Source organism: Macrobrachium rosenbergii, chromosome 43, assembly GCF_040412425.1.
Source record: "Macrobrachium rosenbergii isolate ZJJX-2024 chromosome 43, ASM4041242v1, whole genome shotgun sequence".
Taxonomy (NCBI): Eukaryota; Metazoa; Arthropoda; class Malacostraca; order Decapoda; family Palaemonidae; genus Macrobrachium; species Macrobrachium rosenbergii.
The window spans coordinates 22,973,767-22,998,698 of NC_089783.1; the positions used below are offsets into that span (position 1 = coordinate 22,973,767).

At 35.9% G+C, this 24,932-nt stretch overlaps 1 protein-coding gene and 1 pseudogene across 5 annotated transcripts in view; both read left to right on the forward strand.

Annotated features, from left to right (window-relative positions):
* The window catches only part of LOC136828654 (organic cation transporter protein-like), a 106,713-nt gene that overhangs the window by 56,391 nt on the left and 25,390 nt on the right, over positions 1-24,932 (forward strand). For 4 of the 5 annotated variants that reach the window (XM_067086698.1, XM_067086696.1, XM_067086697.1 and 1 more), the window contains exons 9-12: positions 96-214; positions 2,024-2,131; positions 3,078-3,262; positions 7,680-7,816. In XM_067086698.1, coding sequence (XP_066942799.1) covers positions 96-214; positions 2,024-2,131; positions 3,078-3,262; positions 7,680-7,816 — 549 coding nt within the window. Of the gene's footprint in view, positions 1-95; positions 215-2,023; positions 2,132-3,077; positions 3,263-7,679; positions 7,817-19,229; positions 19,407-24,932 lie in introns of all 5 variants that reach the window. The other variant, XR_010850168.1, reaches the window with a different exon arrangement.
* On the forward strand, positions 5,242-5,342 carry LOC136829085 (U6 spliceosomal RNA; annotated as a pseudogene).

The following is a 24,932-nucleotide window of genomic DNA, read 5'->3' on the forward strand; positions in this document are numbered from 1 at the left end:
TGGTATTAACTGTTGACAATTGTGTGCACAATTTTGTTAATGGTAATTATGGATATACTGTAGAATTAATTATTATCACTGTTATTTCTTTCTAGGATAGTTATAACACTTGTGTACTATGCCTTAAGTATGAATGCAGTAGCCTTAGGGGAAAGTAACAACCCTTCTGCCCCTTTTGTGGATTTTATCCTGACTTCACTTGTGGAAATACCAGGTAGGTGCTGGTTATAACTTTTGGGCACATAAAGCCAGAAAATAAGTAGAATTAATTAATGTCTAATATTTTCATATAAACTGTAAAACTAATCATGAACAGAAAATTTTTTAGGTGTTATAGTTCTGTTTTTCTTAAAGTAATTTGTTAAAAGACAAGTTTGTTTACAGTTTCTCATCAAGATCTTAGAGGTCTAGAATTTTGTATCATTCATCAGTAGTGTTTAATATATTCGATGAAACCTATTAATTTTAAACAATAGTGAGATTATCTTGCCTCCCCTTCAGTGATGACTCAGTAGATATGCAAAATGAGAGGAATGATGCAAGAAAAACTAAATAAGGGAAATCAAAATACAACCACAGTTCTTCTTCATAAAATAATTTAAATCCATAGGTTTTAGCATGTGATTATAACCATACGTGTCCTAAGTTCTAGTAAAAGATGATCATGATTCATAGTGAAGTTATCGAAATTCTTAAGAAACACCTAGGAAACTTAATTGTTTTTTCTGATAATTAGACTTGAATAGTAATTTAGTATTTTCTAGCTTGTTGGAATACCAGTATTTTTGTGCCAATAAAAGGTAGTATTTTTGGGATGAAAGCTTTTGCAACAGTGTTTTTTTCAATTTTGTTGCATCCTGACTTACTGAAAAATAAGCTAAAAGCCATTACAGAGCAGGCAGTGTGCGCATTCTAGCATCAGCATCATTTTGGTAGTTAGTGACAACAAGAGAAGTTGAGTCTGATTTTACCAAGACCTTTAATGATGTCTGTATGAATACAGGGTAATAGGAGTTCTAATGTAGACCTTCTAATGAGAGTATTGGTTTCCAGTCTTTACCTCACAAAACTTAACTGTCTTCACCACCCATTGAAAAATTACCAGTAGAGACAAGGTCTTAGCCTTCTAAGACTGACTAAACAGTCTGATGTTGTATCCCTTCCTGTAGGTACAGTAATTTTCCCCTACTAGGTTTTAAAATAACATTAATATATCTTCAGCATCTGGTTCAAAGCAGGACAAATTTGTTGGGTTGATTTTGTCAGTAAGGACATACAGATCTTGTAAACAGACAACCACCTCAAAAGGTATGAGTTCTCTGAGGAAATTGCTCCAATTACGTGACAGTCTTAAGGTAGGCAGTGAGTGGAAAATAGAAGTAAAGCAGGCTCACTAAAAATGGGTACATTTATGGTGAGAAGAATGGTATGCAAAAGTAGGGAAGTGTTGATGGTAGCTAGAGGAAACCTGGACATGTGCTGCATACATTAGGTTTGATATAAAAGAGAAAGCACAAATGCTGTTTGTAATGACAAAAAGAAATGTAAATTCCAAAGATATGGAGGGAGATACAAGATGAAATAAGTATGCTTATTGACTAAAGATAAATGGCAGAGAAACAATAATGTAGACTACAGTGATCTTAGGAAAGAAGTTATGCAGACCAGAAGAAAAATGCTAGAAATTTTGGGAAAGGTTATTAGATGCAGCAACAGAAGTGGCAGAGTCAGAGTGGATATTGGTAGGATGAGAACCAAGTGTCCATGCAGGAGCAGCACTGCCAGCTCACATCCATCCTATTAATTTTGAAGAGGGACTGCAATGTTCAGGACAATTTTGTGTGCACAGAAAAGGGCACTTATAAGAAATGTTTTTGATGAAGCAAAATAGCATTGAATATCTTCAAAATTCCATGATCCTGTACTTTGAAAGTCATATAATATGGAGATTAAAGAAAATAAATGGTTATTAATGAAGGTGTAGCATTTATTCTTCATTTTACTTATTTTATTTTTTAAACAGGATATTCGTTGTCATGGTTATGTATGAGTTGGTTTGGGAGGAGATGGACAATGATAATGTCTCTTATACTTGCTGGGATTTCCTGTGGAGGGGCAGGCTTTTGTGCAGGTGAGTTTTTGTTTTTGTGTATGTGTCTGTGTGTGAAACTTGTCTTCATGATAATGTAGAAAATCATAATTCCATATTTATTTGGCTATGGTTGAAAAAGTAAAGAATCATTTGGTAAGTGGCCATCATTACCTGAAAAGTTCAGGTAAGTTAACCATGACTGCCATAAAGTCCATTAATATTGCCTTGAAAGTGTCACTTTCTTTTCGGCAAAGAAAACCAAGTTGTTATTTCATGTTTTTGAAGTTTACATTCCCAACCAAGTATATATTATGTTGTCCAGACAGTGATTGGTGTGTAGTTTGAATATCAGAGAGTATTTTTTTTTTAATTTTTCCTACATACAGACCATTGCCTTTCACTAAGATCTTCCCCTCCCCTTCCCTCCTTCCCCTGTGAATTGGCGCAAGTGTCTTCTTCCTGGACCAAAGCGTTATAGTGAAAGTAGATTATTAAATACCTGTACTCAAGTATTCAAACCCTTCTGGGGAGGAATTTGAATTTTATTTCGTGATCAAATATGGAGATGCAATTTACTTTTCAAAACTCAGTGCTAAGTCAGTGGTTACTATGCAAGAATCGTCCATTTGGAAAATTTTTATGATATTGTACAGAACTTTTAATTAACTCAAAGAAAGAAAAATAAATAAAAATCCTCACGACCATGTATATGTTCTCACTACAGCCACATCTGTACATAAAAACTGTATTAATAAGAAAACTGCCATTTTTGTTTCAGATAATTATTTTATTCTTGAACCAGTCTTTATTGTAGCAGTAACCTTTTGATTATATTTTTGTAGTATATCCATGTGCACAACAAATCTGGTATCAGGTATTAAAATAATAGGGTATTTTACGAAAAGTTAACTGAAGTTCAAAATAACCCACCAGTAAAATGAAAGGTTTCATCAGTGTTGTGTTGTATTATGTTTGTAATTTTCAGAATATGGTGAGGATTATATTATAATTCCATTCCTGTTTGGAAAGTGCTTCATCACCTGTACATTTTCCACTGTGTACATGTTTACAATGGAAATGTTCCCAACAAGAGTTCGAAGCACGATCCTTGGTCTCTGTTCAACTTTTGCAAGAGTTGGTGCAATGTTAGCACCATTTTCCTCGTCTCTAGTAAGTAAGCTGTTTCTTTGATGTCTGATATTTATTATAAACTGTACACAGTACTCATTCATCATCAGACTTTTTGAGAATTAAGTTTTTAGATTAATTTCAGGGTGTCACTTCAGATGCAAAGTAAAAAATATGTGCATGTGTGTGTGTTTTAAACATCTAAACTACAGCTGGTAAATTTTCTTGTCAGATCAGTGAATTCAGGTTTCAGTTTGAGTGTCTGGTAACAAGTACAAAATTTGATTTTACATTACCAGAATAAAATCTCTTAGAAATCTGGTCTTAGAATGGATTGAATGGTGTTTTACCCAGCATACCATAGCCTATAACAGCATTACTGTTCTAAACTTTCTTAAAAATTGTTTCATATTTTGAGTACATTTTGCACACTGCATATAATTTTTTAGGAGGTATATATAGCATAATATTTTTATATAAGTAACTTACCAAGTAATTACATAGTAGTTCATTTACACGGCAGCTTGAATTCAAAACTTCGCTGGGTAACACTTCAAACATCTGTGTAGTTAACCAGTTCCTCCCACTAGCGGGAATATTAGTAATGACTTTAACAGATAACCTCAATCTGTTCCTGCCGTGCCTGGGTAAACATCGAGTTATGGCAGCAGCTTATTCATTATTTTCCTGTGATTTAACTGGATTTCAGTGATGTACACGTCCACTGGAACACATACTAGTAACCTTCATGAAATCTCAGGATGAGTTTTTTCTTGTTTTGTTTTTATTAAGTTGATTCATCAACAGAATTTTGACTTAAGAGTCAATCATCTGTTAGGCCAAATCTTTTGTTTATACCTAGGCTACTTGCGAGCTGCCGATAATAGTTCTGCCTTTTGTATGATACGTCGTTCCTTTAGGTTGAAACCTTTGCACTGTTTTGTTTACCAGGCCTAGATTACATGCAAGCCATCGGTATATAGTTTTGCCTTAAAATTACATTTTCAAATGGTATTTTCTGGGCATAAGCTCTCGCAGGCCACTGATAGTAAATGCCCTAAAAGTAATTCCTGAATGTTTCATCATTCTGTTAGGGTAAAAGCTAGACAAAACTTTTGCCCTTTTTGCCGAGGCTACTTGTGAGCCTCCGATATAGTTTTGCCGTAAAAGTAATTCTTGTATCTTATACCATTTCTTTAGGCCAAACATTTACATCAAATTGTTTACAGAGTGTAGGCTATCCTCAAGCTGCTGATGTAATTGCCTTAAAAGTAATACTTGAGTGTTTCATCATTCTATTAGGCTAAAATGTAGGTAAAACTTTTGCCTACTTTTTGCCTAGACTACTTGTGAGACGTTTTTATAGTTTTGCCCTGAAAAGTAATTCTTGTATATTATGCCATTCCTTTAGGCCAGAACTTTTATATTGCGTGGCATCAATTAGTTCTCTGAGCAGCCAAAAGGCACCCAAACAAGCACCCATAAGCTCTCTAGCACCCACAGGTGGTATCTGTAGCAGACAGCCAGGCATGCACAGAGCTGTCGTACCCTTTTTCTCTCCAACTTCTACCCTATATTATTACCACTTGCTTCCACCCCTGGCTCCATCACTTCTTTCCCATGCCATCGCCAGTCTTGTGTCTGGGTTACCAGAAAATTAACCTTGCAAAGTGAAGTGTTTTGCAGTGGAGGAGGTGATTACCCAGCCCACTGGTTCTCCTAGACCTAAGTCACTGTCATACTTCCCTGCATCTGGGAGAAGTCCAGGTATTGACAGACACCCAATGGAAAGGCATCTGAATGGAAATGTAGTGTTAGATAGCCATTCAGAGGTGTTTTGATGAAGGCGTAATGTTGTAATGTGTAGTGTGAGCATCACTCGACAACAGTCGTCTTCCCAAGCACTGGGCTCAAGCCTGCTGGGATGATGCCTCTGTTTGGCGACAAGTGCTTGTCAAGTGGCCCATGGAGCGCTCAGTGGCCCCTCCGATCTTCCAGTGTTGAGCACCCATTGTCCGAAATACTTGCTTCGGCAGTACCTATTTTAAATTGGAACGATACAGAAATTACCATGGCCCCTGCACAAGGATGACACGCAAATAGTGAAGTGTTCCACAATTTTCGATCGGCACTATTTAATCCCTCGGTGCCTGGTTTTTCCTTAGAACACTCTGTTGTTCTTTCTGGGGTGCCAGTTCCCAATGGAATGCCTGGCTTCAGCTTCCAATTAGTTGGCACCAGTCCCCATTTGCCGGGTGCCTACTCTCCGCTCACAACTCCCCAGTTGGTTCGCCTTCACTTGAAATTCAAGACATTGTTACTACTTTCTTTAGTATTGCAGCAGTGTCCTTTGTGGATAGGGACTTTTTGAGGAGTGACTTTTGTCGGGAAGAGAGAAAGGCATGTGTCTTTGGCGTTCCTCCCTCCAGTACTTCGATGGAAGGATCCTCCTTATCGAAGATTTTGTCTAGTTTTTGGATTGTCTTGTTTCAACATCCTCCTAAGAGAGACTAGAAAATTTTCAAAAGCCACCTGTGCAGGGATCAATATCACATGACAAAATTTTGATCCTGGGGGCAGGCTTAAAATAAAAAAAAAAGTCCAAAGTGAAGTTTAGTCTGCTGCTTAGATTCCTTTAGAGTCAGAAGACTCATAGAGGTATGACCCCTCTTTTCATAGTTTCAACTGGTTCTAATACCTTGAACAGTTTGGACTCTACCTCCAAAGTTGGGAAGATCAGTGATACCAGTACCTTCCCCTGAACCAGTACTGATAACCCTTGGTATGATGCCTCAATATGTAACCTTTTTTGAGATGCCAAATACCTCATCAGTGAAAGGAAAATATTGATTGAGGTGGAATATAAGTAATTCTGTCTTGGAAAGTTTTGGCTCTGCTTGAGAAGCAGGCAGTGAAGGAAGTCGAGGACACAAGCACAGAGGGATTTTACAAGTAATTTTTTAGGACAGGTTTCCTTTTTCCCAGTACAGAATGGTACTTGGTCCCTCCTTCAATAGGCATTTAGAAACTATGAAAGGAGACAGTCATCCTCCTTGCTAGTATGGCAACAAAAGTCACTGAGGCAAACCCTTTTTTTCATTTCAACAGATATTGTACCTCTATATTCCTGGTGAACCAGTTTAACCTTATTTCAGTTGACTGATGAATATCACACCATAATAATTAAATAGAGTATTGCAAAGTACTTTACCATTTCTTTAGTTTGATCCCAACCGATTTCCATTTTGTCATAATGTTACAAAACATTTTTACGATGTTTGCATATTGTGTGCAGCTCATGCTTTTGGTGATATTTATGTTTTCACATTTAGTCTGGAGCTTTTATAAGCTTATTTTAAGAATGATTAACCCATAGTTTTTCATGGAAAATGTTATAATTATTTATTTTTTTTTTATGAATTCATCAAAACAATCAACGAACTTTCATGCTGCCTGTTGCGTTGCCCAGACATTATGCAAACTGGATCTTATGAACCATCCAGTACCTGTGATGAATTCTTGTTGATATTCATCACTTGCATGTTCCTTAAGGGTATGCAACAGACTTCTAGCCTTTGCCTGGATGGTTGGAAGGCTCAATGGTGTTTGTGTTTTAACCTGGTCTTCTTACCACACCATTAATAACTTCTCCATTTCATGGATTGGCCCTTGCCTTTGCTTCGTAATTACAGTAGAGTTCATTGAAGCAAAACCTTTTAACCGAAGCAAAAGCCTTTAACAGCTTCACGTATGCGTTCTTGATCCTTAAGAGTTGTCGACACTGTTGAATATGGAAGTTCTAGGTTGAGTGCTATTTTGCTTATTCTTTTTCCTCCTTCATACTGATTAATCACATTTGGTTTTTAATTCCAAGTTGATAACCTTGCATGCCTTTTTATAAAGGCTGGCTGAATTTGTGACAATGAAAGTTCCCTTTTTGTCGACTTACTGTGGCTTAATAAACATTTTTTAAACAGTAAATGAAGCGAAAATGACAGCTATTGTTCTTGGAACTGATACTAGTACACAAATAACTGTGGGGTAAATATTTTAGATGGGCGAATATCAGACTATTAGTCAATCTTTCCAATGTAACCACATGTTCTTAGATTGTTTGATTGTATGATATGTCATGCTGGATATATATACATGTTTGATAGTGTGTGGTCTGCCTTGCAAACACTGCTGAGACTGCTACTCATAAATACTGCCTGCTGCACAACGTTTTATGAATTTTTATATACTTTTTTATTTTCTTTATTTTTGGAAAATTTTTTGCTATTGTCGTAAACGCAGATTGTAGTAAGTTGCACCTGATGTAAGACATGCCTATCTGTATTAGTTTACTGCGTTTTCTTCTTGGGATAAGGGTTAGCATTAACTGTAGATATATTTATAAGAAGAGTTACATTGTATTCTACTGTAGAGATAGAATTTTCTGTTATCATTGTAATTACAGGAAGAAATCTATGGACCTCTGCCTATGATTGTCTTTGGTTCATTATCGATTGTTGCTGGTCTTCTGAACTGCATTATGCCTGAAACCAAGAAAACCTTACTTCCTGAAACTATTGCTGATGCTGTAAATTTGGGCAGGTAGGTGAAATTCATGTTTATGATACCCTTTATTTAGAAGCATTTGAAATTAGATTAAGCATGCCTTTATAATAGTAATATACAGTATTAATAGATTTTTAAGTGATTATTTATGATTAAAATTTTCATTGATAAAGATTAGTAAATGCAGATTAACATTGCCTATGTTGTTTCATCACATGCTGTAGCAGTGAAAAATTGACTGGGTAGTGATACAAAACCATGTTTATGCAACTGTAAATTTGAATTTGATAAAATCAGTGTAATTATGTTATAAAGTATGTCAGTAGAAAATAGGCATTTTTGAAGTTTCAATATATTCTAGCCATGACTAGGAAACAGGCTTTGAAATCTATTAAATGCAAAAGGCTTTGAGAGAACCTCACAGATTGAATAAGAAAATTAATACTGTATATATATGTTATGTTAGTTATGATAAATCATTTCTGTGATATAGTCTCATTTCAAGACACTCGCAGGGTTCACCAAAGGATTTGTTCTTAAATGAGAGGTAAAAATTAAACTGTGGTAAAGTTAGAGAAGTTACACAGCAAGGTGAGAAGAGATCAGGTGGAATGGCTGAAAGTAAAAGGTTACAAGCAATTCAGCAAGGGCCAAATGAATCTTTCAAAGGACCTTTAATACCATCTAGACACAGTGGGGATATAGAGTGTTAAAATACTCGGGAACTAATCAAAATAGCATATTGGAGATTAGAAGTACTGCAACACTTTTCCATGAGGCTTTTGGTGGAAAACAACCCGCCAAGGACGGGTTAATATTAAATTCTTAATTCTCACAGGACTGGCCATAATGGTTTGTTTATTAAATCAAAGCATTAATGTACTTTGTGCATTGTGGATTTTATTTTTGTTTTGCATATTTCTCGTAAAGGGAAATGCAGCATTATTAATTTATATACATCACAAATTGCATCAGGTAATAAATAGGTAGCAATATACTGGTAGGTGTGAAATTTGTAAATGTACTGTGTATATACTGTATCAAGATTGGGTTGATAAGGTAGAGGTTTTGCCTTGGCTCTTGATGGGCCATTAATATATTTTCAAATCTGGATGTCAGTAAGAAAAATGAAATCAAGACATTATACATATACAGTAAACCCCCCGTATTCGCGGGGGATGCCCCCGCTAATAGTTAAAATCCGTGATTACCTAAAACCCCTGTAAAAACACTTAGAACTGCCTATTTTGATAGTTTAAACACAAGAAAAACACTCTAAAAATGCTTATACCTGAGTATTTTAATAGTTTTATCACTAAAAGTGCATTTAGTTATGAAAATGATATGAAGATGCAGTAATTAGTGAATATTTCTCAGTGAGAAATATCGCGAATGGGCAAATATTCCACAAATAATGGGTAGATACATTCCACAGAGAAATCCACGAATACGTGAGTCCACGAATTGTGAGACCGTGAATACAGGGGGTTTACTGTGTAGGCAGTCCCCGGTTTACGACGGGGGTTCTATTCCTATGCCACGTCATAAGCTAAAAATCATCGTAAGCCGAACAATTGTCAAAAATCATCAAAAATCCTAAGAAAACCTTACTTTTAATACTTTGGGTGTATTGAAAATGATGTAAACTGCATTTTTATTAAGTTTTTCATCAAAAAACCTCAAAATTTTTATTATTCTGCAGTTTTGTAGCCATATTTCTTCCATTGGATCGGCGTCGTAACCCCAGAACATGCATCCTAAATCGAGAAATAATTTCTGATGAATATATTTGAAAAGTGCCATAACCTCGGAATGTCGTAAGCCGGACACCATTACACTTAGACTCCAGCAATACATTTAGTCAGAACACTTGATGGGGGACGTGTTGCCTAGAGCCAACAGCAAGTAAAGTTCTCAGACAAATTCTGAGGGCTTCCAGGAGGCATAGACAGTGATGGTCAGTCCTACACATCAGGAGAGAGAAGCCTAGTGTCAGTACCACACAGGAGACCTTTCTCCTCCCGATGTTGGCACGAAGGGCAGCTCCCACCAGCACCCCTGATGAGCAAACTAATCAGGAGCGTCCATCTGCCGGCAGCGATCCTCCCAATACCACTCTCCCATGCATACTCCAATGCTTGCTTGTGAGAACACACAAACCATTGGTGCACAAGAGAAGGCTTCACCCAAGAAGATAATCTTCATCTTCCCTGGTAGTCAATGAGAATTTTACATTACCTCAAACGTCCTATAAATACCGCCACACTCCCCGTGTCTCCAGATTCATCTCAGCCGTCCAAGATATAACCAACGGTCTGGTCGAAACATGTCGACAGAAAAACTACAGAAAAAGTAACCAGAATACACAAAATCCATCTGCTGGTGAAGAAGATGTCAAAGAAAAAGACACCTTTAGAACTGCTGAAGTCTACAGATTTATGACACCAGGTTTCAGTAACTTCCTCTTTTAGAGGATAAAAAAAATTCTGCTGTGAAAAACGCTGTTTAAATCCACCAAAGTATGAACATTGACTAATTATTGACCAATATTGATGTGCAGGAAAAGCAAATTATAAGAAAAATTAAAAAACGCAATATAAAATCAGTTCACATAACACATCCATTCTTTTCAACAAAACATGCTTGAAAGAGGGTCTTCTTCCTTCCAATAATAATAATAATAATAATAATAATAATAATAATAATAATAATAATAATAATAATAATAATAATAATAATAATAATAATAATGTAAAAACCAATAAAGCAAGAAATAACTCTGCCTCATATTTGTTAGACCAGGTTAAAATTATCCATTTTTGGGTGTAGTTCACCTTCTATTCTATTTTCAAAGAAGGGTGAATTACTCATCATCACCACCATTGCCTCTGTGACAGTCACAGTATTTATTTGCATTTATTTCAAACGTAAGTTTCCATAATGCTAAGTAAATAAGAGAGAGAGAGAGAGAGAGAGAGCAGAGGAGAGAGAGAGAGAGAGAGAGAGAAGAGAAGTAGAGGGGCATTTGGACCATGGTGCATGTCCTGAGCATCACCTTCAGTCAAATTTTTTCAAGTGATTTTGTATGCAAATCACTTCCTGTGATTTGTAAGCAACTTGATCACCTCAGCAGATTGCATTGTTAATGTCCTGCTTTCAGTCCACCAACCATTTATTTGAGGCCAGTGGCTGCATATACCTGCGTCTCTCCATTTGCAAACTCCTGGTTGCCCTCCTTTCATTCCCAAATATTCTAGTCACTTCAGTGAGCATTCTCAAACTAAAACTAACCCAAACCAATGTACACTTGTTTATTTCTTGCCAGTTTTCAACATTTCAGCTAAAGCATTATACTAGTAGTATATTTTTCCAGAAGAAAACTACCCAGATATGGAGGAAACATGAAACTATGCCAAGAAACAAACTAAAACATAATCATTTAAACAAAGATAATTACATGATGGAAGAGAAGTGAAAAGTAATTGAAATAAATAAAAAAGCAAAAGATAATTATCACACACACACACACACACACACACACACACACACACAGACCATCTGCCAATCATTCATTCCTCTAAGGCTGACTTGAAAGTCAAACATAGAAGGCTGGTTATTTTTATCTTTACTATGGATGATAATAATTTAAAGGAGAGAGTGAAAATTTTGTTTTTAGTTTGTCTTAGGCTTAAAGTGCTTTCTTTTTGTTTTAGAGTTTGTAATTCCACATTAAGAAGTTAGAAAATTATACAAAATTTTCAATAATTTCTTATCATTTTTCTAGTGAAAGTTCTCTAGCCATGGGACAAAAGAACATCAAATTTTCCAACTCTACCCTCTGAATTTTTTGTATTCATATCATGCTTGTATGGGTGAATTTTTCCTGGTTCTTTTTCAGTGTTGTAAACAATGAATGGTGGGTCTTTCTGTCTGTGGGGTTGCTTAGTCAAGGCGAGAGAGAGAGGGAGAGAGAGAGAGCTATATTGTTCTTGCTTCTGTGGATCCTATAGGTTTTACGACCTTACTACGTGTGTGCATGGGACAGAGAAGCTTGGGCTAGAATTTAGGAGTATCCTGGTGTAGGCTACAATATACAGTATGCTATAAATTGTTGTCATTTTGAAGTCCTCATCCTCTATGTATCTGTTATAGAAATAATTGAGGAAGTACTGTATTTCATAATTTTATGTTTACCTTGCATATTAGAAAGTTGCATTGTAATGGTTTTGCTTGGTATTCATGGTTCTCATGATAGTGCTCTACTGACAGTTCTACTTAAGTTTAACCATTGTGCTGACTATTTTTCTGATATTTTACTGTTTACTAAGAACCACTAAATGGATGATATACTTTATTTCTTTGGTTTTACTGGCTGATTTATGGGTGTTCACTCATTTTACTGATCAGTCTGCTGATTTTCACTTGTCTACTAACAGTTCTTTTAGTATTCTAGCTTTCAAATAATTGTGTTCTACAGTAGCTTTCAAATAATTGTTTTTCTGAAAGTCTACCATTTTTCTGAATGAATGTTCTATTGGTGTTAGGAAGTTGTAATGACTATTTAGTTGTTCGACTATTTTACCAACTGTTGTTCTGTCGATTTTTTAATTGTTCTACTGACCATTCCATTAGATGTACTATTTGGTTGGGATGAATCTTACCAATTGTTAAAGATAGCTTATATCTTTTTGCCAATAGGCAAGTCGGCATTCAAACAAAGGAAAATTACATAGCTGGTCTGGATGACTGGTTAGTGCACCTGTTCTCTGTGAGGTGTTTTGAATGTTTAGTTAATCAGAATTCTTCTTGCTGCCATTGTGTATAGGCGCTCATTGATATTTAATGGTTTTGGCTGTTTTCTGTTTTCATGGTACTGTGCATCCATATTTCATAGGATACCTTCCACAGGAATCAAGGTTAAGAACGTTGGATTCTGTAGGAATGATTACATACTGTGTTAGCAGGCTGTTGAATTTTGAGGTAGTTAGACACTGTGTGCCTGCTGCAAGGATATAAAGTAGAGTGTGAGCTATAGATGTGAAGTATGCTGGGATTTTCAAAGAACACCAGTACCCATAGCAATTTATTCAACTTTTTCAAGAACTAGGGTTTCAGGTAAACTGTGATAAGCCAGATGTAGAGGTGGCTACAAGGACTACCTGTGTAAGTAAGGACATGCACACACTTGGTGTCTTAGTCCATCCAACAGAGAAAAGGATGCAAGAGTTATGCCAATTTGTGGCAAGCTATGATAAGCCAGGACGTAAAAATTAGATTCTTGCAGATAGTTTAGGATTCATTCTCTGCAGTTACAGGTGAATAGGTGCTGGGAAGTACAACTGAACAGCCATCTAGTTCCAAGGGGTAGAGAGCTCACATGTTGGCCTTCCTGGCAGTAGGAGACTTGTCATTGCAGGGAAAAAATTACCAAGTTAACTTGTTGGTTGAAAGCAGTCTTTTTAGTCTTGAAAGGTTTCAATCAGCATACGAGTATGAAGAGCAAAGTCATGTCTGGAACATGACTACAGTTGCAAATCTGAAACATTAGAGAGGCATGAAATCTGAAAGTTTGGTGATTTGGCAGCAAAGATTTTCACATATGCAGGAGAAGGCAGGGTGGAAATTATGCCAAGATTTATGTTAGGAAAGTACAACTCAGTGACAGGCAGAAAGAACCAGGTACTTCCTTTAGAATGGTTGAGTCATCCAGCCATCTGTATACTGGAATGTGGATGTCTTCTTGCATCCTTTGGATGACCTGGAGGTTTATTCCTTTAGTCTGTTTGCAGTGATCATGAAAGTCCTGGACAAGAGTCTGGAATCAGGAAATCTCTCTATGATATTAATATCTCTTTTTTGGCCAAATCAAGAGTGTTATTCTGACCTGCTCTTCCTGCTGCAGGAAGTGCCCTATCTAGGAGAAACTCCTACACCAACAATGCTTCCTCAGGTTTACCTTGAATTCATAGATGAGCTTCATGCATGGAGGTTATCCAACATCATCTGAAAAACAGGTTTTTCTAAGGAAGCATCCAAAGCAGTTTCTGAGGCATAAAGAGATTCTTCATCTCTACGTAAGTGGAGCTCCTGTGGTTGATGAAGTGTGAGAAGCACTGATCAGGGTAGTGCCACTGTTCCCAAAATAGATGACTTCCTCATATTCCTTGGGCATTGAAATGGTGTTGGGCTTGGCAGTAAAGGCTATAGATCTGCTCCATCTTAGAGTTTTGAAGCTCAGGGAGTAAACCTTTGTTTTTTGAAAGAATTGAGATATTGATTCAGTTAGATGGATCTTTTGTTGGCTTTTAAGAAGCCTCACTTAACCCTTAATGGACAGGAATCCTTATATGAGTATCTGTAACAGGTTTTGAGTGATGGACGGGAATCCTCATATGAGTAATCATATTTTACGCTATACTATTTGAATGAAATTAGCAGGAAAGTTGTTCATAGCACTTCAGTGGTCCATAAATGACTTATGGCAACTATAATACCTCGCACAGGAGAGACATCGATCAGTATGCCTTGAGATTTCAGAGGGGGATGTACTGCCTCTCTGCTGCTCCAGGATGTCTTTTTATATATTTGCTCATAAATATACCCAGGGATTGCTGTTGGTTTTAGTTCTTATCTTTTATGATAATATGTCAGCTGTAATTGTAATTTTGGAAAGAAAAGTGCAAAGAAATATAAAAAATATGTATGCCTCACAAAAAGTTACTGCATCTCCCCATTTCAGTAAATCTTGTAGAAATTTTACAACAAATATACTCAGAACTTGTTACTGATTTTAGTTCTTATCGGGTATGATAATGTGTGAGCTGTAATAATTTTACAAAACATAATAAAATGATTGCAAAAAACATGCATAACTTTGTAAAAGGGGCCCCACACAGGATTGCAAATAGTGACTTTCAACTTCCCTTGGAAGCTAGGGAAAAATTTTTAGCATTTTTTCTTACACCATGTGCATTTGCATATCATCCTCTTTCCATTGATGTGTTTTTTCTTAAATTGGCCGACCTTAAAGTTTGCCTGGTCTCGGGGAGTGTGCTTGATATACTGTATATTTAGCCCATCCCTTAAGGGTTAAGCCCTTTATGAAACTCTACCAGAAGCTTCTCTGCCTAATCTTATACTGAAAACAGATTTTCCCTTGGCATTTACTTCTTTGCAGCAAGTCAGTAGGCTGGCATCTCTGTCAACTACAGTAAACCCCCCGTATTCGTGGACTCACGTATTCACGGATTTCTCTTTGGAATGTATCTAACCATTATTCACGGAAAATTCTCCCATTCGCGGTATTTTTCATCGAGAAATATTCACTAAATACTGTATTTTCATCTCATTTTCATGATTAAATGCACTTTTTGTGGTAAAACTATTAAAATGCTCAGGTAATGCTTGAGTAACGATGATTCACCTTACGATAATTCAATTTTGCAATGGGGTAAGCAATTAACCCTTAAACGCTGAGCCTCTATTTACAAAAATGTCTCCCGTATGCCGGCGGCGTTCAGGAGTTAGCGCCGAAGCGGAAAAAAGGTTTTTTTAAAAAATCACAGCACGCTTAGTTTTTAAGATTGAGTTAATTTTTGGCTCCTTTTTTTGTCATTGAATGAAGTTTAGTATGCAACCATCAGAAATGAAAACAAATATCATTATCATATATAAATATTGAAATATATGACAGCGCAAAAAAAATTTTTCATATATAATTTTATACAAATCGCGCTGTGAGCAAAACGGTTAAAAGCTAATGGGTTATTTTGTTTTTCTTTGTATTGTACACTAAATTGCAATGATTTTGGTATATAACAAATTGTAAAACGATCAAAGCAACACAGAGAAAATATTATCACAAAATGATGCATGAATTCAGAACACGCGACGTAAAAAAATGTTTTTTCAAAAATTCACCATAAATCGAAATATTGTGCTAGAGACTTCCCGTTTGTTGAAAAATGAAGCTAATTGATTGAATATTACTAGACTGTAAGTGTTTTAGCTTACAATTGCAGTTTTCGACCATTTCGGTTGAGTTAAAGTTGACCGAAAGTAGAATTTTTTCTATTTATCGTGATTTATATGAAAATATTTCAAAACTGATAAAAGCTACAACCATGAGTTATTTTCTGTTGTATTGTACATGAAATTGCGCACATTTCCACATATAAAACTTTATGTAACGACTAATATAAAATGGTGCAAATATTACGACAACGTGATTTAAAGAATTTCCGAGATGTTCGGCCGAGTTACCGCGTGGACGTAAGGAAAATGTTTTTTTCAAAAATTCACCATAAATCGAAATATTGTGCTAGAGACTTCCAATTTATTGCAAAATGAAGGTAAATGATTGAATATTACTAGAATGTTAGAGTTTTAGCTTACAATTGCGTTTTTCGACCATTTTGGTCGAGTTAAAGTTGACCGAAGGTTGAAATTTTGGCAGTTATCGTGATTTATGTGAAAATATTTCAAAACTGATAAAAGCTACAACCATGAGCTATTTTCTGTTGTATTCTACATGAAATTGCACACATTTTCATATATAAAAGTTTATGTAACGACTAACGTAAACGATGCAAACATTACGACAACGTGACAAAAGAATTTCTGAGATGTTCGGCCGAAAACATCGCGCAGACGTAAGGAAAAAGTTTTTTTTTTCAGAAATTCACCATAAATCGAAATATTGTGCTAGAGACTTCCAATTTGTTGCAAAATGAAGGTACATGATTGAATATTACTAAAATGTAAGAGTTTTAGCTTATAATTGTGTTTTTTTACCATTTCAGTCGAGTTAAAGTTGACCGAAGGTTGAAATTTTGGCAGTTATCATGATTTATATGAAAATATTTCCAAACTGATAAAAGCTATAACCATGAGTTATTTTCTGTTGTATTCTACATGAAATTGCGCACATTTCCATATATAAAACTTTATGTAACGACTAATATAAAATGGTGCAAACATTACGACAATGTGACGAAAGAATTTCTGGCGCGGACGTAAGGAAAATGTTTTTTTTAAAAAATTCACCATAAATCTAAATATTGTGCTAGAGACTTCCAGTTTGTTGCAAAATGAAGGTAAATGAGTGAATATTACTAAAATGTAAGAGTTTTAGCTTACAATTGCGTTTTTTTACCATTTCGGTCGAGTCAAAATTGACCGAAGGTTGAAATTTTGGCAGTTATCGTGGTTTATATGAAAATATTTCCAAACTGATAAAAGCTACAACCATGGGTTGTATTTTGCTGTATTTTACATGAAATTGCGCACATTTTCATATATAAAACTTTATGTAACGGCTAATATAGAACAGTGCAAAAATTACGACAAAATAACGAAAAGAATTTCTGAAATTTTCGGCTGAGTTACACAAGGGCGTAAGGAAAAAGTTTTTTTCAAAAATTCATCATAAATCGAAATATTGTGCTAGAGAATTCCATTTTGTTGCAAAATGAAGGTACATGATTGAATATTACTAGAATGTAAGAGTTTTAGCTTACAATTGCGTTTTTCGACCATTTCGGTCGAAGTCAAAGTTGACCGAAGGTTGAAATTTTTTTGTAGTCGACGTGCGGTACGTCCACTTGGCACCCAACAGACAATTTTAGTCGACGTATGATACGTCCAGTAGGCGTTTAAGGGTTAATACCAATACGACATTATTATTTATAAAATATTTTTAAATTTCGCATGGGGCAGGTAGCAGTGTAATCAGGCAGTGAGAGGGACCAAATTACAATAGACAACTTTTCCTCCATCTTTTTATCCCATCTTCTAGTTAAAAAAGTAAAAGAGAATGATAAAAGTATTGCTAGTAACGCTATACTCTTGCGTAAATGTGTACAGCCATAAACAACCAACCAAGAAACTGTTGTTTTGCTTATAACCGAATCGGATAACAACAGCCGTTTTGCTTGTATTTCAAGCATCGTATGGTAATAAACAATTACTGTAGGTTTTGGTACAAATGACATTAAGCAGAATAGGACTGATATATTTTTACATTATACCCTTATTCGGTATGGATAAAAGATTGTCAAGGAAATATACTGCTAACTTTAAGCTGCAAGTTGTAGCTGAAGCTGAGAAAACAATGTTCAAGCTGCTAATGACTATACTGTAAATTATCGTGCACCGGCAACATGGATGAAACTCGATCGCAAATAAAATTGGGGAGAAAGTATTTTAATCAAAACTATTGGGCATGAAAGAACACATTACTTCTATTTTTATGCTGACAAACGATAAATACGTAAAGCTTGTATTATGATGAAATCAAGTGAAAATAGCGAACGGAATCAAGAATTTATTTTACACAAAAACGCCCCCAAATGGCCATCATCATCTATTAACGAAAATAATAGATAAATTAATTTCACAACGAGACGTATTTTAGTTATATTTCGACTTAAAAACACTTCATATAACGAAAAATAACTTTACCCTTTATAAAGCATCTAGACTCTTAGAGATTCATTTACGCTAACTAGAAGCAAGAAAAGTGCTCAGATCTGAGTTAAATGCTGCGAAATAAACAGTGCGTAAACATTTCCAAACCAAAACATTGATCGCTATGACTGCAATTTATAATACAATAGCAATATAAGAATACATACAATATTATTGGATACAGTGAATTATGGCATATCATCTTAAAAGATCCATGGAAAAGATGCATATTTGTTCTGTTAACGTTTGTGTAATACGATATGTTAATATAGAGTATAATGTAGGCTACGCTACCGTGTATGTATATAATATACCATAGTGTAGGCTAAGCTAATTCTTGTTTGTTATTCAATTCTCTTTGTATTGAATTATCATAAGTCACTTTCCATGAACCGCCAGAATTAGTTGATATTAATAATTACTATACCGTGTATGTAAAGAATATATTTTATAGTGTAGGCTAGGCTACCATATATGTATACATGGTACCGAATACCCTAGTGTAGGCTAGGCTATGTTCGAGATACGTTTTGGTATTTCTTACGTTTTTTCCAACAAATGATTTTTTTTTTTTTTTTTTTTTTGAACCTAACCTTATCGTAAGTAGGATAATACCCGTATAAGCATTTTTAGTTTGTTTTGTGTTTTTAGAAGGGTTCTAAGTATTCGCTGGTTTTAGCTATTCGCGGGGGGGGGCTACACATCCCCCCCGAATACGGGGGGTTTAATGTATTGAGCAAGATCACTTAACGCAGAGGCAGGAGTTCCATATGTCTGTTATGGCTGCTAACTTTGTCACAGAGACCTGAACTTTAGAAACAGTGACTGGTCTACTGCTCACATTGCTATTAGGGCACCTTTGGCTCATGGCCAGTGAAATTAGGAGTTTGTCTTTTGCCTGGTTAGGACTTGATGCCTTCATCTCCACAGAATTAAGGAGTCTTGAAAAAGTAATTCAATGTTTTTTTGTCTATTGGCACAGTATACTGTTGTGAATTTACATTCTCGTACTTAACATAAATGAAGAATTGGTTGAGAATGCAGGAGACAGATGAGCATCTGGAAGACCAATCAAAACAGAAAATCACAATGTTAGAGCCTGGTATCATAATGCCGTCAAAAGAAGCGATCTCATAGATGTCTTTAATTTGTGTAAAAGGTAAATAAACTATTTGTTTCAAAAGTCATGTTCTAAGTTTTTTACTCTGGTCTTTTTATTAGATTATGTAATATTAAAGCTTTAAAAAATGCTTTTTGACATAGGAAAAACCTACGGTATCTTTGGTAGTTGCTGTTGAGTGCTCAAGGAGTTACCCTCCATGGCCTACCAGAGCTCTGTGTGTCATAATGATAAACACTGTAACACTTGATGGAGTATATAATGGACTCAAAGATAAGGGGCCACTTTCCCAAATTTTACAGCGAGGCTGTATACCCAGGTTCTTCCATCGTCAAAACCTGCTTAGAAGAGGAGGTGATTAATGCATGTGCACAGAGTTCCATAGCGTTAACAACAGACCCATCACGGAGACCAAGAAGTATTACTCTTCTTGTTCTACGCAGTGAAGTTTATTATTACCAGCGCTCGGAAAAAATTCGAAATTTTCTCCTATTTCATTAGCGAGGATCATGGAAACATCAAAATAGCAAGATAAGTTATTAATATTAAGTTCCAGTTAAGGTTTTAGTTTTAAACTTTTGGAGTTAATAATTAATTTGGTGTGGAAGCCGGAACTTGGTGTTTCTTGCCATCAATGGTTGGTGCTTACTCATCGTTGATTGCTAGTTTTGTAAAGAGCAAATTGTTTGAAAGAATTTGTCATTCTAACTAAATGTTTCAACTAAAAGAAATGCTCCACAACTTATCATTAATATAGAAAACCCTTTCAGATTATACGATGTTTACAATAATCAAGTGAGAATAGTTTAGACTAGATTAATAGTGGATGCCTATAACCTAGGATTACGTATCCTTAACCCAAGAGATGCTACGGGGATGCCACTTAAGGACGATGGCAGTATCATGCATTTGCAACTTCAGTAATGGAGCCAATATGTTCTTGCTCATTTTTTAACTTATCACCTAATGTTATCCATGGTTGTAATTGCCTTGTGTCGCAGATTAATAATCAAAAATAAAACATAAAATACTTTTAAAAACTTATATTTAAATAGAATATGTTTTGGAAAGAAAAAATTTTTTCAAAAGCCACTTTTTAGTTTTGGAATGCTTCGTGCAGTATTTTCTGAGACAGTTTCAAATTTTTTCATGACAATCTTACTCCTTAGCTATTCAAGAAACACTTATAAAAGTACAAAAATATACAACAGTTATTAATTGGCTGAATGGGTCTATATGTGTGTGTGTATATTAACTATCCTATGCACACTAACTTTAAAACCAATATTACTGTCGTCACTGCCATTGTAATTATCCATCTCGATATCACTATTTGATGAAAATGAATAAGCATCATCATCAAAAGCCATTATCTCCAAAATTCACAAAATAAACAAAGATTTATAAAAATCTTCATACAAAAGCCTCCCGGTCCCGCCGATTGGGCTGACGAAAGGTTTATAATTTGGCTATTTTTATACCTATGATTAAGAGAAATCTGGCATCTTTTATGTTCAATAGTGAGCTGAATGGCAGGTGAGACTGTTGACGTCACTCAAGCAAAGCTAAGGGGAGGGACTAAATTTACCGCGATATTTGAAAATAAAGCATTGAAAATATCGACATCATCCTTACGCAGCATATAAAGCGTCGATTTTAGCGATGCGCCATACCTTCTGGGTTAAGGGGCCTAGCTTAGACTAAGGACCCCAGGATCAGATAATAACAATATCTGGACAAAATAAATCAGTAGCCTAGCTACAAGGCTACATATTTGTAAAATTTTTTCCTTTTATATAAGCCTGTACACTTAAGCATGATCTAAATAATCCAGGACTAGGCAGTACCTTATATTAAGTTAAGTGATAACTTTTTACGAAAAATCCCATTATTGGACTAAATCATTAGCCTAGACCATGTAACCTAGGACTGCATGAAATAGTAATCTGTGCTGGATGAGATGGTACCCTAGCTTTAAGTCTACAGACAGGCAGTTCCCGGTTTACGACAGGGGTTCCGTTCTTACACCTCGTCATAAACCGAAAAATTGTCAAAAATCCTAATAGAACCTTACTTTTAATGCTTTGGGTATATATCTGAAAAGCGTCGTAACCTCGGAACGTCATAAGCCGGACCCATCATAAACCGGGGACTGCCTCTACTAAGGCAATTGTGTTTTATGTTACCCATACCCTTAAGTGTGAATTAGATAATCTGGATTAGGCAGTAGCCTAGATTAGAGTAAGTGATAGCCTAGCTATAAGGTTACACATTAGTGAGTTACTGTTTTATATAGTAGACCAAATAGCCTATGATTGGATATAAACAACAACCTGGGTTAGACAAAAATAGTAGCCTAACTGTAAGGTTACATAGTAAATTTCTGTTTTTATGTAGCCGTCAGAATTAAAAGTGATCTATAATAATCTTGATTAGGCAGTACCCTATACTAGGCAAAGAAAGAACAAATAAGCCTAGGATTATAGTATCCTAGGCTCAATAAAATAACCTAGTTTTCACAACTCTGTAGCCTATCTGTAAGGCTAAATACTAGTAGGGTCTTATGTAGCCTATATCCTTAAAGGTGATATAAACCTAGAACAGGCAGTAACCTAACCAGATTAAGTTGGAATCCCTTTTTAGGGGAATATCCTACTATTAACCTAAAACAGTGGTGGCCAAATATCAGATAAAAGGGTAGTCTTGGCCATATAAATCAGAACACCAGTTTGTAAGGGGTTTATTTTCTGTATAGGTTATATCCTTCAGTTTTAAATAAGCCTAGAATAGGCAATGGCCCAGGATTGGTTAAGCAAGGACCCCCTAAGAAATCCACTATTCTTAGCTTAACATAAATTATACTAGAAGCATTAACCTAAGCCAGTGATCTTCAAACTGTGGGCCATGGCCCACTGGTGGGCCATGGCCTGGTTTTCAGGTGGGCCACGTACATTTAACTAGATTATAATAAAAAATAAATTAACTATATAAAAATAAGAGAATAAAATAAAAACAAAAGAAATAAAAATCTGAAACTTCAGTGTAAAGACAAAACTGTAATTCATTTTGCTGACTCATTGACTGCTAAGATCCAGAACTGGGTTAAAAATTAATGCCCTTTGCAATGTTTGAGAATTTTTGTGAAGTTGTTGAAGGTGAAAAGAACTAGATCCTTGTCTCCAAAATGAAATAATCAACCACCTTCAAAATTTGGGTCAAGAATTTTCCAGATACTTCCCTGATCTTGAGTCCATAGATCTGTCATTTATAGCAGATCCATTTAATATTGAGCCAGATTCTGTGCCAGACCCTGACCAAGATGAATACTTGGAAATGAAATTTGATTCTGGTATAAAGTGTTTGCAAAAAAGAGCTCTCTGTACAGGAATTCTGGGCTCAAGTAAGTGCATCATACCCTAGAATTGGTAAGCATGCTAAAAACACTTCTACATTTCTCCTCCACTCACTTATGTGAATCAGGCTTTTCTCCTTACTTCAAATCAAAACAAAAGCAAGAAACCGCTTTAGAGGTGGAGGATGACATGCGATGTGCCTTGTCCAAAATTCTCCCCGATTTGATAAGCTGAAACAAGTACATCCATCTCATTAGCTGCCTTACCTGAGTCAGTGGTTACCATGAACAGCAGAGAAGTTGCGTTTTATGTTTATCTTTTGGCCATGTTTCAAGCCGTAAGGTCAGTATATGAATTTTATTTGCAATAATCAAAGTTCAGTTATTGATTTCTGGATTATTAAATTTAACTTTCATGAAAATTCCTTAGATACATTTACCATATAATGCATTTATGAAAATTCTGTTTGAACATGTTAAGAAAATGTAATAAAGTTCCTCAAGTACCTGGTATCGTTATGTTTTATTATGAACATAATTTATATGCTAAATCTGAAGGGCAGTAGGCCATGAATATTTGGAAATGCCTGAAGTGGGCCATGGTCTTAAAAAGTTTGAAGACCACTGACCTAAGCTATATAAAACAGTAGCTTGGGTTAGTTAAACAAATTAGTTTGTAGTAGTTAGTCAGGATGGCATGACAATCAGAGTTAAAATTTCACATAGCCATTGCAAAAGAACTAACAGTGTATAAGTAATACAGCCATATACATACAGGTATGAAAACTAACCTAAACCTTAGAGGGTTTTAGTTGACATAGATATTTAATAAAATGTATCACAATTACTGTACACACTTGTAATCAAGTTAACCTGTAATATGGGAACTATATGGGGAACTACAGAAGTGTCCCTCATTACAAACAATTATTACTAACAACCTTCTAATAACACGTTGCTTCACATCACTACAGGGCCGCCATTATGCAGGACCCTCAGCTCAAGTGTTCCGTAGCAAATTACTCGGGTTGCTTTTTGGCAGTGGGTATGGCCCGTACCACCTGCCATGAGCACTGTTCTTGTATAAAACAAGCACAGTCCTTGTAAAAAAAAAGGAAAATTTGGTTGGTCGCCAGATATATGCAGAATTTGTAGTATGCTCCTGGCAGCAAGTTTTAAGGATGAAACAGCTCGTTTTAAGCTGTCTCAATGGTCCTAGGGTTCAGCAGGGGTGAGGAAGGGAGAGATTATATCTTTCTGGCAGAACTCCGGCAGAAGATATTTAACCCTTTCTCAGAACAAGATCTATGTTTGGGATAAAACCCAGTAACATCAGTCCCCAGTATCTCCCAGGTTAACCCCGCAGAGGAAGTAAAAGAATCTTTACAGGGGGTGACATTCTTACCAAGGAATATGAAGTGGACATTGCTACTGAAATGGCCCTGCTGAACCGAGAAGGATCAGGGGGACAAATTTCAGCTAACCATGAGAGAAACCTTCCAGAAGGAATTCTATTCCCCATGCAGCTATCATTGCTGAAGAGTATCTTTCCCCCAAAAACTAGGATCCACCTAACTTCGACTGAAATTACTACATTTTTGGAGGGGATATAGTAGCTTAGCCAGGACTTCTGCCCCTTGGTTAACAGTTAGGCAGTTACAGCTCAGTTGTTGAAGCTCAGTCAGATTGCGCAAGCTCCCCCGAAAGGGATACACAGCTTGCGGCATTTGATCAGTTTCGTAAGGAAATTATGAGTAACATCAAAGATGTCCTGGCCACAGAACAGCAATATGTATGGGACATGATGCATGAATCCGAAAATGAAATTAAGGAAATTAAGTCAGTCATGTACACCCCAAAGTGTAAAAGTACTGCATCCTGTAACGAAAAAGTGAGAGTGGATACAAATGCTGCCCAAGCAAGGTCTAATGCTAGAATTCCAACTGGAAACAACAAAATGGTCAGTTTGGAGTAAAAAACTTCAGATCAGAACATATTAAGTGCTCCAATACTCACCCCTGATGATACTGATAATCCTTGGTGAGACGTCTCAATTTGCATTTTATCTCCCGATGGCAAGTATCTAATTAATAAGAAACATGTAGAATTTAGAGGCAGGACAGTATTCCCTAATAAAGAACGGCGCTGGATACCACCTTCCCCAGACCTGGAGAAACCACTACAGCTTTACCAGGTCAACGATAAATGGATTT